This window comes from Barbus barbus (genome assembly GCF_936440315.1).
Source record: "Barbus barbus genome assembly, chromosome: 26".
NCBI lineage: Eukaryota > Metazoa > Chordata > Actinopteri > Cypriniformes > Cyprinidae > Barbus > Barbus barbus.
The window spans coordinates 25014461-25031420 of record NC_136754.1 but is presented as its reverse complement, the minus strand read 5'-3'; the positions used below and the strand labels follow the sequence as shown (position 1 = coordinate 25031420).

The 16960-nt window shown below is 40.8% G+C and overlaps 1 protein-coding gene across 1 annotated transcript in view; it reads right to left on the bottom strand.

Annotated features, from left to right (window-relative positions):
- Positions 1–16960, bottom strand: part of st6galnac3 (ST6 (alpha-N-acetyl-neuraminyl-2,3-beta-galactosyl-1,3)-N-acetylgalactosaminide alpha-2,6-sialyltransferase 3) — a 108100-nt gene that overhangs the window by 28977 nt on the left and 62163 nt on the right. The window contains exon 3 of the mRNA XM_079380293.1: positions 1383–1792. Coding sequence (XP_079236419.1) covers positions 1383–1792 — 410 coding nt within the window. The remainder of the gene's footprint in view (positions 1–1382; positions 1793–16960) is intronic.

The following is a 16960-nucleotide window of genomic DNA, read 5'->3' as shown; positions in this document are numbered from 1 at the left end:
CCTCTCTCTACAGCCAGACAGTGATCACTCAGTCTGTACTTCGTTAGTGTCTTTCTTAGTTTGTGATCTTTTATACAGCTCAGGTATTCTGCTGGTTTGTAGTCTCTTTTCAGGTGTAAATACAGCTCCATCTTCTTTTGTATTTTAGTGGCATCTTTCCCAAAGGGCGATGTAGTTTTGTTTTTGTAACTGTGTGATTTGGTTGGGCCTGATTGTGCTGTGCTGATTTGGGTGTAGTTTGAGTACCAGCTGTAAGCTCTTCTGCAGGTTCTGCTCCTGCCACTGCAGGGCTTCAGCCTGGTAAGAGCTCGGATCACTGCATTTCAGGTGCTGGTGGAATTTCACAGCTCTCTTTTGTATATTAATTAATAGTGGATATTGTCCTAATTCAGCTCTGCACAAGTTGTTTGGGGTTGCTCTGTTAAATTTTAAGATGTTTTTACACATTTGTGTGTGCATAATTTCAATTTCTTCTTTTTCCCATTTAGAGAAATCTTGGGTTTTTAGAGGTCCCCTATATCTCACTTCCATATAGTGCAATTGGTTCGATTATTGCTTATAGGATTTTTAGCCAGGTTTGAATTGGAATTTCATACTGAATTGTATTTTTGATCATATAGAAGACTCTCAGTGCCTTTGCCTTCAGTGCATTCACAGCCAGATTGAAGTTTCCTGTTGAACTGATTTTTAGTCCCAGATAGGTGTATTCGCGGGTGTGTTGGAGGACCAGGTTTTCTTGTTACCCTGTTTTTTGTCCATTTGTAGGATTTGTAGACTTAGTAAATGAGAGGGCTGTCTGCTTATTTCATTGTTTTGTGTTCGTTTTAGATTGAGTGTAATTTTACAGTGGTCTGACAGAGGTGTTTGAGGACAGACTGTGAATTAAAAAACAAAACAAAATGAAAGCCACTGAACAGCTAGACTAATTTTTTCTTCCTTAAACTATAATAATATGTGTCACCCTAACATTTTTGACTCCCCCTATTAAATCTAAATTTTAAAATGAAAAATATGTTCATCATAGGTGAGGTGTATTCAAGCGATTTCATGTACAGTATACTGTAAATTCCATTTTGATATATTTTTTAACAAATTAATGCACAAATAAGGAGTGTTACATCATTGACCACTGAAATGAATCTCATTGAATTTGAATTCAGTTCAATTCAGTTATACTTCCTTTAATTATTAAATGAAAATAAAATTGAGATATTGTCAATTCAGTTCTGAATGGCGGACATCCCTCAGATACGAGCCACTTCCTGGAACCTTGTGAGTGAATGTTTTACAGTTACGACTAAAGATGTTTAGAATCTGGGCCATATTTACTACTGCCTTCATAGTGCATCACAAACAGGTGACGGTGGTTACAGCACTCTCACCTGTCTTTGCCCGTTTCCTTCTTGAAAACAGTGTCGCAGTAATTCATGCGGTCCTCTGTGGTGACGTAGATGCGTGAATGTGGGTAGTTTTCCACTGCTTGCCGCAGCATGTTGTACACAATGCCCTTGCCATCCTGCCTCATGTTGCGCAAAGGTCCCCACACCACATAGACTGTCTCATTCCCCTGGCCAAAGAAGTACTGGGGCTTTTGAATTAGAAGAGGAACACTAGTGTGAGACACCACTCTCAGGTCTGTCCTGCGGCCCACATCCCTTTCAAAGCCTCGGGTGGGTGCGTTGTTCATTCTCCAGATGCAGGTGGACTGGTCGATCTCAGCTCCTGCTTCACGCCCCAGCATCTGGCCAGAGCTGGACACTATACTGCAAACCTCGCAATGCAGCTTCAACGGCTAAAAGAGAGAACAGGAAATTTGTGAATTAGAAACAGGTTCATTTAAATCATGCATTGCAAGTTTTCATAGTCTATTTTGACTATGTTAACCAAACAATGCTACAGCTTTTCACTGTAGTGGCAATACTAGATCTATTGATCCTGATTAGGCATGTGTAAGCAACTCAGTTTTAAGTGTGTAGTGCTTTTCACAATACATATTTTTTTCACAAAACTCCACATATTATAGGAAATGTACAAATGTGTAAATATGTCATCAACTAGTGAACTTGTAAAAACACTATTGGCTCAAAAATGATGATAACATTATTATTTTAATGATTATATATAAAAAATAGGAATTGTGTGGACTCAAAAAAGAAAAACCAATGAATTCTCAGGTGCGCAGAATAAAAAAGAGGAAGTTTAGTCAGATAGGTAGCTGAAATTGTCTGCATACTAGAAAAATACAATCAGAGCAAAAAAGGTCTATCAAAAATATATTTTATTTCCCGTACACAAAGTGAAAAAGTGACAAAAGTGCAACATGTCTTAAAAACAGACTAAGGAGCAGACATTTCAGCACTGAAGAAAGCATGGGCATGGGCTTAAAACGTCTGCTCCTTATTTTTGATAGACCTTTTAGATAGAGAAGGTAATTATTTGATCAAAAATATAGTAAAAAATGTAATATTGTGAAATATTATTACAATTCTAAATAACTGCAATATATAATATATTGTATTCCTATGATGGCAAAACTAAATTTACAGCAGCCATTACTCCAGTCTTCAGTGTCACACGATCCTTAAGAATATTTCTTGAATACCAAATTATAGTATATCAGAATGTTTTCATTCAAAAGAGCTCTTTAAAGAATTTCTATGAAAAAAATTGCAAACAGTATACATACACACACACATCAAAATATCAAAATACATATACTGTATTTGTGGGTTTACTTCCCAATTGCACATTTATGTTCCTTAGTGTCTTTTTCTGGCATTGGCAACAATTAAATATATTTTCCAACTACTTCGTTGATTAAACCTTGGTCTTACAACTACTGTAAATCCATTGAGTGGCTTTGTGGATACGTGACATTGAGGTGATGCTGTGTGCTTTCAGGTGCAGCCAAGTGTGACATTATTCTGAATATTACTGCTATATTCAGTTCTTGTTAGAGTCATGCATCCCTTCGGATGAGAATCCACTTTTACGGTGGAAAGAAATATGAAGCTTTATCAGAAACTCTTTTCATAACACTTCTTAAACTGATCTCCATCTCAAATAGTCAGGTGGTCCTGTGTAGACCTCTGAATTTTGTGAACGGAACTCTTACTGGAAAAACATGATGGGACGGCTACAAATTAAATTTTAGCTCTGGTTTGTTCTGATTAGATTAAAGGTGGTACTTGGTCTGAAAATTTTGATAACTACTGTAATAGATGTGATGGTCTGCTAAGTCTGCTTGACAAATATACTAAAAATGTGGGTACGCAGAATGTGAAATGCTGCTTTGACAGGACCCTTAAATACTTACCCCTTCTAACCAGCAGTGTAATGACTAATCATCAACACCATGGCATTAAATCTATCACCCTGGTCTTTCTATTTATCCGCCTAGAATACCAAAGGGATGCTGAGTGCCATGAGATTGGTCTAACAAATTAGAGCATGTTTGCCCTGCTTGGCTGATCTGCAGATCTGAGCACAAATTACTATTGCTCAAGACAGGATAATGGTGGCAGGGGCCGATCAATAGCTTATGACTGACCAGCAGATCAGTTACAATTAGGAAGTAATTTGAGTTACGCCTCTTTAAATGTTACATTACTCACATTATTCTCTTGGGAACAAAGAACTGATAAGACAACCGCTGAATCAATGTGACTGTGACACAGTGAACAACAACAGCAGTAAGCCTTCAGACACAGTTAGTGATTGTCAAATGATAGATATTTGGCTTCCAAACGTGGAAATGAGATTACGTGTATCAGCAGATGAAAGAAATGTATGGAAATAATAAAAAAAGATGTACAAGCTGCTTTAAGAAGGGCAGAAGATTGGCTAAATCCATACTGCTCTGACTAATTTAATTAAGCATATTAAAGTAAAATTAAGTAAATTACTCTCCATTTTTAATCAATTTCAATCAATCAATCAATTTAGCATTACCTGTTTTCATATTATTAATATTCGGTGATTTTTCAAACCAAAATATAGTTTTCTTGCATAACTATAAAGGTATAAAACCATGACACCTTTTAAGAAAAGCCAGTCATGATCAGAAATTGTCAACTTTAGGTCTTTAGGGTAGTGTCAGTCCTCTGTCGTGTGTGTCATGTGTTCCCGCCTCTTGTTTCCTTATTTGGTTTGTTTCCTGTCCTCGTCTAGCGTGATCATTAGTTAATTCTTTCAATTTATTTATAGAGCACCACTAAACACAACTGCCGTTGACCAGTGTGCTGTACAAAGAAAGTAACCACTAACAGAAAAACAAAGTCAGTTCACACATAAAACTACAAGACATAGGGCAGAGCAGAAGCAAATCACGAATAATGAGCCAGCTCAAATAAAAACGTTTTTAACCTGGATTTAAAAATTTATAGTGTAAGGGCAGTTCTGATTTCTGTAGGAAGACTATTCCAAAGTCTCGGAACAGCTACTGCGAATGCTCGATCACCCCTAGACTTGAGTCTGGTTCTAGGAACCACTAAGAGCCTTAAGTTGGCAGACCTAAGAGCTCTTGCAGGTTGATGGTCTATCAAAAGATCCGAGAGGTAAGAGGGTGCTAAACCATTTAATGACTTAAAAACTAGTAAGAGCACTATAAAATTAATCCTGTAGCGCACCGGTAACCAATGTAACGACTGAAGGATTGGGGTAATATGCTCACGCTTACGAGCTCCTGTCAGGACTCTAGCAGCCACATTCTGAACCATCTGAAGGTGGTTTAAGGAGGATTGAGTTATCCCCAGATAAAGAGATTTACAATAATCAAGCCTCGTGGTGATAAAGGCATGAATTACTCTTTCAAAATTATTAAAAGAAAGAAAGGACTTCATTTTAACCAGGGTTCGCAACTGATAAAAACTTGACTTCACAATTTGATTGACTTCTCTATCAAGCTTAAGAGCACTGTCCATCACCACACCCAAGTTTTTCACATATGGCTTTACATAAGGTGCCAGAACACCAAGATTTAGTTTTGGTATACCGTGTGTATCTGAAGGGGTAAATACCACCATCTCTGTTTTGCTCTCGTTAAGACTTAAAGGTGCCATAGAATGAAAAACTGTCTTTACCCTGGCATATTTAAATAATAACAGTTCTGTACATGGAAATGACATACAGTGAGCCTCAAACACCATAGTTTCCTCCTTCATATGTAAATCTCGTGATTAAAAAAGACCACTGAAAAACAGGCGACTCAGAACATAACACCGACTGTGACGCAACAGTCGGGATCACTACGCCCCCAACATTTGCATAAACCCACTATTGTTCTAAGCCGGCCGAACCATCAGAAGCTCTGCAGGTATTGTAAATAAACAAGCGCGGACAACAGCGAAAATAACAAAATAAATTTTATGTTCCAGGCCGTGCAGGGGGTGTGAAGTGCAGGGATGGGTTGGTGTCTGTATTCAGAAAGGCACAGAAAGCAAATAACGCGAGCCACTAAAGGGACATGGTTAGCTCCTTGCTAGCGGTAGCCTGTTACAGTACATAAGATTTCACTCTCAGTAAGGAGAGATGAGGATGATGGCGAATGACTTACAGATCCTGAGCACCACTGACAAGCATCTGATCTTGTGAAATGTGTGGTAAGTACTGTTGCTCCATAATGTAAACATAGTTTGTGTGATCGCGTCTCTTGAAAGTGAAACTATAACGCGATCGATGGAAAAGCAGTTTCAATGCCTCGCATATTAATAACAGCTCCCTGATGCCCGCATTTTATATACAGTATAATTACCCGACGATATAACTGCGAGAGAAAGTATTTAAATATATATTTTCCTCCCTGTGCTTCCTTCTTGCTGATGAGCCGTACTTTGAAACAGCCAATCAGAGCAGAGTTCAACATTGAGCAGCACTGTGAAACAGCCAATCAGAGCAGAGCTCATTATTATTCATGACCCTGCCAAATAAGCCAATAACAGACCGTTTCATTCTAGGGAGAAATCCTAGGGTTGTAAATGGACATATAAAATCGTTTCTGGAGATTTTTTGCCCTTACCTAAGCCACATACCTTCTGTGTAGATATCAGAGAACAATTTAAAATACTGTATCAATGCATTCTATGGCATCTTTAAAAAATTTAGAGACATCCATGCTTTAACATCCACGAGGCAGACGGTCACCAGGTCTAATCCATTCTTTTGTTTCAAAGGGATATAAATTTGAGTGTCATCTGCATATGGTATACACTGATACACTGCATATAAGTATGGTATACACTGATAGCGTATACCATACTTCTCAAATATAGATCCGAGAGGAAGCATATACAAGGAAAATAGCATGGGAGCTAGAGTAGAGCCTTGAGGGACCCCACAGTTCTAAGCGGGACAGGAGAACATTGTGGTCTACAGTGTCAAAAGCAGCGCTCAAGTCTAAAAGCCGTGTATGTCTAATTATCTATGATTATCCTGTGTATTTATAGTCCTGTCTGTTCAGTCTGATTTCGTCTGGTCTACTCGTTACTGCCCGGTGTTCCTGTCTGTGTCAGCCTTGCCTTGTCTTGCCCTGCCGTGAGGTCTTCATTAAAGATTGTTATTTTGAGTTACATCCTCGTCTGCGTGTTCCTCGTTCCTCCCTGCTGTGTGCACCGTGACAGATAGAAGGAGGACTAGAGCTACCTTGAGTTCTGCCTCACGAGTACAGCCATGGTTTCTTGATTGTCTAAATCACATCAGGTAACCACCAGGGTGCCTCAGGGTTCAGTGCGTTGTCCGCTCCTCTTCTCAGTAGACACATATCTCACTATGACCAAACCTCATTTTCTCTTTCTGATCTTTGGTTTGTTTCTCACCTCATGTATTTTATAGAAGTTATTGTCTCTGTTGTTGGTCTTAATTTCTTAAATTAATTAAAACCATTTAGACAAAATTGTCTGGTTAAACCCACTTGTCCGATGAAACCTTTTGCTCCAGCCAAAACTTTATTTGAATCAAAATAACAAACATTTAAAATAAACAACCTTTTTAAAAAACATTAACATTAATATTCCAGCGTTTCTTGACAAAAATACACTGGACATTGAGTGGTCTCATAGCGTTTTGTTAAAATCATGATTGTTCCAAATAACCCCCCACAAACTCATAAACTCAACATCTTGGGAGGTGCTCAGCTTATAGCTATTTGTATATGTATTTTGCTAATAGCTACGATTACAGCAGAAATTTGAATCTAATTCTGATGTAGTCTTTTACAAAGCTTTTTGTTTTAAAATATTGTGTTATGAAACTTGCCCACATTCAAGTTTTGATAAAAGAAAACATGAAGCTAGAATAATTTTTTGTTTGTTTAAAAGCATATTCATATGCAGTATAGGTCCATATACAGTATATTTGCACACAGGCACAATTTTTATTATTTTAGCTGTTGACTAAAACATATTCAAGTTACAGTTATATCATGAATATGTGCTCAAAGTGCACACTCTGAGCTTTAATTTAATGGTATTCTCATCACAGTTGGAAGAAAGGTTACGAAATTACAGCTATTTAATATGTACCTCCCCCTTTTTCAAAGGAGCATAAGTAATTGAACAGTTGACTTAAAAGCCATTTTATGGACAGATGTGGGCTATCCCTTCATTCTTTCTACATCAGTTACATCTACATCAGTGCAAAAACACTTGAACGAGTTGTGTTCAACCAAATCTCTGTCTTTCTCACACAGAACAACCTCCTGGACAGCAACTAATCTGGCTTCAGAAGTGGACTTTCGACCGAAACTGCCTTGCTCTCAGTTGTTGAAGCCCTAAGACTTGCAAGAGCGGATTCCAAGTCTTCAGTACTTATTTTGCTGGATCTGTCCGGTGCTTTTGATACGGTCAACCACCAGATCCTCCTGTCAACCCTATTGAGAAAGGGCATCTCAGGAACCGCACTCCAGTGGTTTGAGTCTTACCTCTCAGATAGGTCCTTCAAGGTATCTTGGAGAGGTGAGAAATCCAAGTCGCAACATCTAGCTACTGGGGTGCCTCAGGGCTCAGTTCTTGGACTACTTCTCTTCTCTTTCTACATGTCATCACTAGGTTCTGTCATTCAGAAACATGGCCTTTCATATCACTGCTATGCTGATGACACTCAACTCTACCTCTAATTCCATCCTGATGATCTGACGATAGCTGCTTGCATCTCAGCATGTCTAACAGACATTTTGCTGGATGAAGGATCATCACCTTCAACTCAACCTAGCTAAGACAGAACTGCTTGTAGTTTCAGCAAACCCATCACTTCATCACAATTTCACCTTCCAGTTAGGCTCATCAACCATAACTCCTTCAAAAACAGCCAGAATCCTTAGAGTTGTGATTGATGATAAGCTGAATTTCTCAGACCACATTGCTAAAACTGCCAGGTCCTGCAGATTTGCTTTATACAATATTAGGAAGATCAGGCCCTTTCTTTCGGAACATGCCACACAACTCCTTGTTCAAGCTCTTGTTCTGTCCAGACTTGACTATTGCAATGCTCTCTTAGCAGGTCTTCCAGCCAATTCCATCGAACCTCTATAATTAGTTCAAAATGCCGCTGCAAGATTAATCTTTAATGAGCCGAAAAGAACGCACGTCACACCTCTGTTCATCAATTTGTTATAGCAATTTCTGCTAAGGAACTAGGTTTCTCTTTTTCTATATTCTATCTACTCATTTAAAAAACAAAACACCTTGCTATGTGTACTGCGTTAGGCTAACCGAGACTTGTCATAGCACTTGCATGTTGTTGCTCTTTTGTTGGTTTTGATTGCTTCTATTGTCCTCATTTGAATGAGCACTGTGCTACGTCCGAACTGATTGCACTATGTATAATCATTTTTCTATTCTTAACTGTTTTAAATTCTTTTTAGTGAAGTGAAGTGACATACGGCCAAGTATGGTGACCCATACTTGGTATTTGTGCTCTGCATTTAACCCATCCAACGTGCACACGTCCACACCCGGAGCAGTGGGCAGCTATTTATGCTGCGGCGCCCGGGGAGCAGTTGGGGGTTCGGTGCCTTGCTCAAGGGCACCTCAGTCGTGGTATTGAGGGTGGAGAGAGAGCTGTACATTCACTCCCCCCACCTACAATCCCTGCCGGCCCGAGACTCGAACCCGCAACCTTTGGATTACGAGTCCGACTCTTTAACCATTAGGCCACGACTTCCCTCAAATTAATTTTTATTTTATTTTTATTTTGTTTTTATTGTTGTGATTATTATTATTATTTTTTAATTCGTTTTTTATTGTTGTGATTATTATTATTTTGAATGACTATTTCACTTCCTTTTTTGTAAAGCACTTTGAATTACCACTGTGTAGGAAATGTGCTATATAAATAAACTTGCCTTACCTTGCCTTGCCTCATTTGTAAGTCGCTTTCGATAAAAGCGTCTGCTAAATGACTAAATGTAAATGTAATGTAAAATATAATAGGTCTGGAATTGATTCTAAATGTGTGATTTGCATGTGGAAGCTGTTGCTGTGAACCCACATCGTGTGGTCAAAGGATCTCTCCATGCAGGTGAAAAAGACAATTGTTAGATTTCAAAAACAAAACAAATCCATTAGAGAGATCGCAGGAACATTCGGATTTGCCAAATCAACTGTTTGGTATATTCTGAAAAACAAAGAATGCACTGGTGAGCTCAGCAACATAAAAAGGCCTGGACGTCCACAGAGGACAACAGTGGTGGATGATCGGAGGATCCTCTCTATGGTAAAGAAAGACCCTTTCACAACATCCAGCCAAGAGAAGAACACTCTCCAGGAGGTAGGCGTGTCACTGTCAAAGTCTACAATCAAGAGAAGACTTCACAAGAGCAAATACAAAAGGTTCACCACAAGGTGCAAACAAGGCCTGATTAGCCTTAGCCAAAAAACATCTAAAAAAGCCATATCACTACTGGAAAAGCATTTTTGGACAGTTGAAATTAAGATTGACCAGTACCAGAATGACAGAAAGAAAAAGGTATGGAGAAGGCTTGGAACAGCTCATGATCAAAAGCATGCAACATCATCTGTGAAACATAGTGGAGCAGTGTGATGACATGAGCATTCATGGCTTCCAGTGGCACTGAGTTACTGGTATTTAGTGATGAAGTGACAGAGGACAGAAGCGGCTGGAAGAATTCTGAAGTGTATAAGGATATACTGTCTGCCCAGATTTAGCCAAATGCAGCAAAGTTGATTCATAGTACAAATGGATAATGAGGAATCCCAGTCTCTGGTGATGTCCATGAGTTAACTCCAGACTTAAAGTTGGGGTATGTAATTTTTCAAAAACGCTTTAGAAAACTGAGTCGGGGCCGAGTACAAAAACAAACTTGTAGCCAATCAGCAGTAAGGGGCGTGTCTACTCATGATGTGGAGAAAAGAGCGTTCAGTGAACAGCCGAGCCGATCGACCGACATTTTCGGTCCACCGGGAAAGGTGCCATGGCGCCAAACCCCCTCACGAAAGAAAAAAGCCATCGTGCTTACAAATGTGATGACGGACGCTTATCAGGATCAACTAAACGCTGGATTTTCAAAAGTGAAATATTTCAAGTTTAAAGTTCACATAAAATCTTTATAACACACCTGAGAGTTTCACACACCGGTTTGTTATTGTGGCGACATTTCCACGGCCCCCAAAACGTGGTGCTAAATGAAACGACTTACGATTGGTTGTTTGACATGTCGGTCAAACGGCCTCATGGGCGGGCCTTGGCCAATGAAAGCGGACATCTATTCCAGACCTTCAGCCATCAGTCTAGACAGTATCACTGATTATAATGACTTCTATAATATTTTGTCGCGCTGCTCGCGTCCGGTGTAGACACGGTGTAACATTGGTTTTGCTTTGTTTCACAGAACTAATCGTTGCCTGGGTTGCATAGGCTACGTATGTGTGGGGCGGAGCTATCAAAATAGGGGCGAGACCCTTTTGGGGTAGGGGCCTGTTTGTTTTGTTTTGTTATTTCAAATATCAACATTGGCTTCCAGAAATTGCTTACCCCACCTTTAAGGCAATCATTGCCTGCAAAGGATTCTCAACAAAATATTGAAAATTAACATTTTATTTATGATTATATTTATTTGCCCAATTATACTTGAGCCCCTGAAAATGGGGCAAATGTGTATAAAAATGGTTGTAATTCCTAAGATTTTTATGTTATATTTTTGTTAAACCCCTTTAAATTAAAGTTTCAATGCATTTCAATTTTATGTTGATTGTTTCATTTTAATTCTATTTTGGTGGCATACAGAGCCAAAATTATGAAAACTGTGTCCAAAAAAAAAATCCAAATGATGCCAAATCCTGAATCACACAATTAAACCCCTTTTGATTTTACTTCTACTAGTTACCAGTAGCTACCTGCATCAAATTCAAGGATTTAATGCTTTCATTTCGTATCATGTCTGGATCCAGTCCCTCCTACCAGCATGAAATAATTTAGGGTAGACTGAGAGACATTTCAGAGTAGCTGTAGACTCTAGCTTGTCCTTCTATTAAGACCCAGGTTGTCTCAGCTTGCTGCTGGACTCATTGCTTACACTGATCTACACATATCGATTGGTTGGTTGGACCAGGAACACACTGTCATTGAGTTGGTAGTCATTAAACCGCTGTGAAGCATCTGGGCTGCGCCTGGGTTTCATATGCCAATCTGGGTAGAATAACAAAGAATATATGCGCAGATGGAAAAACACAGAAGAAATAAATAAAGTGATTTGATGTGTAACGGATTAATTAAAATGCACTGCAACAATATCATGTATTTGCATTTACAATAGGAAGTAGTTTAAAGCAGCACTAATATATTAAGCAATGGCTTATCATGTGAAACAGTAAAGCCTCCCCTAAAAATGCAGAAGGAAATTATGCCTGTTAGAGTAGATTTTTTGACAGGTATAATAAAACATGTTCATAAGTGAATACCAGAGTTCATGCATAATGTTTATGTTATCGGTTTATAGATCTGTTTTATGACTGGGCTTCATGCATTGACACTTTTGATCTAAAGCCCCATGCAGAGTTCAGCACCTCTGTATATGTTAAATCAGACTGAAAACAAGGTCATAAAGAGAGAGAGACATCAAATGCAAATAGCAATGACTAAGTAAGTGTGTTACAAAGAAGAACAGAGCTTTTATTATATAAATAGTAAGACTGATTAAAGACACAAGCATGTTTGTCCTAGATTTTTCAGTTCTACTTTAGAGACAGTGTTGAGTAGTAACGAACAATGTATAATTTGCGGTTTATTTAAAAAAAAAAATTAATGCACTTTCAACAAAATATGGAAGAAACTTTATCTCTGTCTTGATGCAGTTTAAAGGAATAGTTTACCCAAAAAATATACATACTCTCAGTCCACCCAACATCTAGATGAGATTGTTATTTAAAGAAATGTAGCATTACATCATTTGCTCACTAATGGATCCTCTGTAGTGAATGGGTGGCATCAGAATGAGAGTCCAAACAGATGATAAAAATATCGTACTCGGTTACTAACGTAACCTCTGTTCTCTGAGATACGGGAACGAGTACTACGTCGCTAGACGCTTTGGGGAAAAACTCCTTATTCTCCAAGGACTGAAGACTTTTTCAATCACGCAGTGTGACTGCACGGCCACCTGAGTTGTGCAGCTGAATGGCATGGCACAGTACGCAGTACTCGTTCCCGTTTCTCAGGGAACTGAGGTTACGTTGTTAACCGAGTACGCTCCCTTTCGATACTTCACTTGTACTGCGTCGCTAGACGCTTTGGGGAAGAAATATAATCCCGCCATGCCATGAAGAGGAACGACTGACACAAACTGAGCTTGGGCAATAAGGCTCAGAGGGACCAATTATGAGCAGGAAGAATCCTGCAGGAGGCAAGAGGACTGAACTCCTAGAGGTCAGCCCGGCCTAGATAATCGTTCCAACGGTCATCAAAACAGCCTCAGCATTAGCAATAGGGTTAAGAGCGTTCTTGAAGAATCAGGCAATGCCTGAAAAATAGACCGCTTAATAGGCATGTGCCACTTAAGCAGATAGAACCCGGGCTTGTAAGGCCAGAACTTCCAAGTTATAGAACCTGGCAAATGTGGACAGCGAGGCCCAGCCGGCCACCGGACACAGTCTGCCATGGACACACCACTAGACCACACCCAGGAAGAGGCCACACCTCTAGTGGAATGGGCTCTCACTCCAATGGGGCTCTGGAGGCCCAGGGAGGAGTATGCTAGTGCAATAGTGTCAACCAACCATCAAGATATCCTCTGCTTTGTGACCGGAGACCCTTTGGTGCGACGCCAAAGCAGACAAAGAGTTGTTCCGATTGCCTAAAGGATGCGGAATGCTCGATGTAAGTTCTCAATGCCCTGACCGGGCAGAGAAGGTTAAACTCCTGGTCCTCCTCAGAAGGGGGAAGAGTGTAATTACCTGGGCCCTAAATGGAGTGTAGAGTGCCTTATGGACATAACAAAGTCTTGGTTTTAGGACGACCTTAGAGTCGTTAGGCCCAAACTCAAGACAGGCAGGGCTTACCGAGAGAGCCTGCAAGTCACCTACTCGCTTCACCGATGCTAGCGCCAGCAGCAGAGCGGTTTTGAGCGACAGTGTTTTTAAGCTTGCAGATTGTAGTGGCTCAAAGGGGGTGCCTTTGAGGGCTCTCAGGACCGTGGGCAGGTCCCATGTAGGGACTGTGAGGGGTCGGGGCGTATAGAGCCTCCTAGAACCCTTCAGGAGACGGACAACCAGGTTGTTCCAGCCCATCGACTGTCCGGCTATAGGGGCGTGAGAAGCTGCTATAGCTGCCACATAGACTCTGAGCGTGGAAGGGGAATGGCCCTTATCCAACAGCTCATGTAAATAGGACAATATTACTGATATGTCACATGTTTTTGGTTCTTCGCCGTGGGCCTCACACCAGGCGGAGAAAAACTACCACTTAAGGGCGTAGAGGTGTCTCGTAGACGGGGCTCTAGCCTGCGAGATGGTATTTAGGACATTCTCAGGGAGATCTATTGATTCCCATCGAGAGCCCAGAGATGCAGGGCCCACAGCTGTTCACCTGAGAAAGGAGGTCCTGTCTCAGGGGAATGGACAACGGAGCCGCTATTAGCAGCTGAGATAGCTCTGAGATCCAATGATGGTTCATCCAGAGTGAGGCCACCAGAAGCACTCTGTGCTTGTGCTCCCTGATTCGTCTGATTACCTGAGGGATCAGAGCGATCAGGGGAAAAGCATACAGAAGGCGGTTGGGCCATTCGTGGGCCAACGTGTCCTCGTCCTTCGAAAAGTAAGTTTGGCAGTGAGAGTTCTCTTTGGAGGCAAAAAGGTCGACCTCTGCCCTGCCAAAGATCTGCCAGATTCTCTGAACTGTCTGTGTCTGGAGCATCCTGAGAGAGCATATCTGCTCCTTGGTTCAGTATGCTGGGCACATGAGCTGCTCTCAATGAACGCAGGTTGTGCCCATTACAAGAGGCGCTTTACCATCTCGAAAAGGTGTTTCGAGGTGAGCCCGCCCTGGCGATTTATGTATGACACCACCGTCATACTGTCTGAACGGACTAGCACGTGGTGTCCCTTCAGGACTGGCAGGAAGATCCGAAGAGCCCGACATACTGCCGTCATTTCGAGGCAGTTGATGTGCAGCTGGCCTTGCGCATTCGTCCAGGAGCCAAAGGTCGGTCTGCCATCGCACAGAGCCCCCCAACCTGTGTTGGAGGCATCTGTCATGACAACCTTTCTTCTGTAGACCAAAGCCAATGTCACGCCCTGCTCGAACCACCGTTGGTCCTTCCAGGGGACCAGGGCTGACACGCAGACCTGGTCCACCCTGATGCGGATGCCTCCATGACGCCACACATGGGGCGGAATTAGAGGTTTCAGCCAGTATTGAAGGGGTCTCATTCTGAGAAGGCCCAACCGAAGTACTGACGATGCAGAGGCCATGAGGCCCAGCATCCTTTGACACGTTTTGAGTGGGTAGGAGGCTCCGATTCTGAAGGAAGCCGCGAGTTGCCGTATAGCCAGTGCACAATCTGGTCGAAAACTGTCCCCAGGAACAATGTTCATTGGCTGGGGAACAGAGAGCTCTTGGCAAAATTGATCCTGAGTCCCAGGCGCTCCAAGTGACTGAGGAGGAGGGACCTGTGGGCTATAAATGCTCTCCGACAGCAAATGCAATGAGTTTGCTTCCTTCTTTTCTGAGAAGATCAATAATATCAGAAAGGAGATTGGCACATCCTCAAGTTATGCAGAGGTCACACAGATTCGACCGTAATTTATAAAAGAAGTGACTATGTGTGTTTTTAAAGAAATTGACAACAAAATTTTGGAAGAAATAGTACAGCACCTTAAATCTTCAACCTGCTATCTTGACACACTTCCCACATCCTTTTTCAAAAATGTGCTTAACTGTTTAGAAGCTGATCTCTTAGAAGTGGTGAACGCCTCACTTCTTTCTGGGACTTTTCCAAACTCCCTTAAAACTGCAGTTGTTAAGCCCCTTCTGAAAAAGCGCAACCTTGATAACACCATGTTGAGCAACTATAAACCCATATCAAATCTTCCTTTCATAGGTAAGATTATTGAAAAGGTAGTTTTTAATCAGCTGAACAACTACTTAAACTCAAATGGATACCTGGACAATTTTCAATCTGGTTTCCGAGCACATCACAGCACAGAGACAGCACTCATTAAGATAATAAATGATATTCGCGTCAATTCTGATTCTGGCAAAATATCAGTGCTGGTACTACTAGATCTTAGTGCTGCGTTTGACACTGTCGATCATAACATACTTCTAGAGAGACTGGAAAACTGGGTCGGGCTTTCTGGGATGGCACTCAAATGGTTCAGGTCATACTTAGAAGGGAGAGGTTATTATGTGAGTATAGGAGAGCATAAGTCTAAGTGGACGGCCATGACATGTGGAGTCCCACAAGGCTCAATTCTTGCACCGCTCTTGTTTAACCTGTATATGCTCCCACTAAGTCAGATAATGAGGAAGAACCAAATTGCCTATCACAGCTATGCTGATGATACCCAGATTTACCTAGCCTTATCTCCAAATGACTACAGCCCCATTGACTCCCTCTGCCAATGCATTGATGAAATTAACAGTTGGATGTGCCAGAACTTTCTTCAGTTAAACAAGGAGAAAACTGAAATCATTGCATTTGGAAAGAAAGATGAAGTTCTCAAGGTGAATGCATACCTTGACTCTAGGGGTCAAACAACTAAAAATCAAGTCAGAAATCTTGGGGTGATTCTAGAGACAGACCTTAGTTTCAGTAGTCATGTCAAAGCAGTAACTAAATCAGCATACTATCATCTCAAAAATATTGCAAGAATTAGATGTTTTGTTTCCAATCAAGACTTGGAGAAACTTGTTCATGCCTTTATCACCAGCAGGGTGGATTACTGTAATGGTCTCCTCACCGGCCTTCCCAAGAAGACCATTAGACAACTGCAGCTCATCCAGAATGCTGCTGCCAGGATTCTGACTAGAACCAGAAAATCTGAGCATATCACACCAGTCCTCAGGTCCTTACACTGGCTTCCAGTTACATTTAGGATTGATTTTAAAGTACTTTTACTCGTTTATAAGTCACTCAATGGCCTAGGACCTAAATATATTGCTGATATGCTCACTGAATATAAACCGAACAGACCACTCAGATCATTAGGATCGAGTCAGTTAGAAATACCAAGGGTTCACACAAAACAAGGGGAGTCTGCTTTTAGCTATTATGCCGCCCACAGTTGGAACCAGCTTCCAGAAGAGATCAGATGTGCTAAAACATTAGCCACATTTAAATCAAGACTCAAAACTCATCTGTTTAACTGTGCATTTGTTGAATGAGCACTGTGCTATATGTCCGAACTGACTGCAATAAATTTTAGGTTTAATCATTTTCTTTAAATTTATTTTAAGTCATTCTCTATATCATTTTAAAATTCCTTGTTTTTATTATTTTTATTTCCATGTT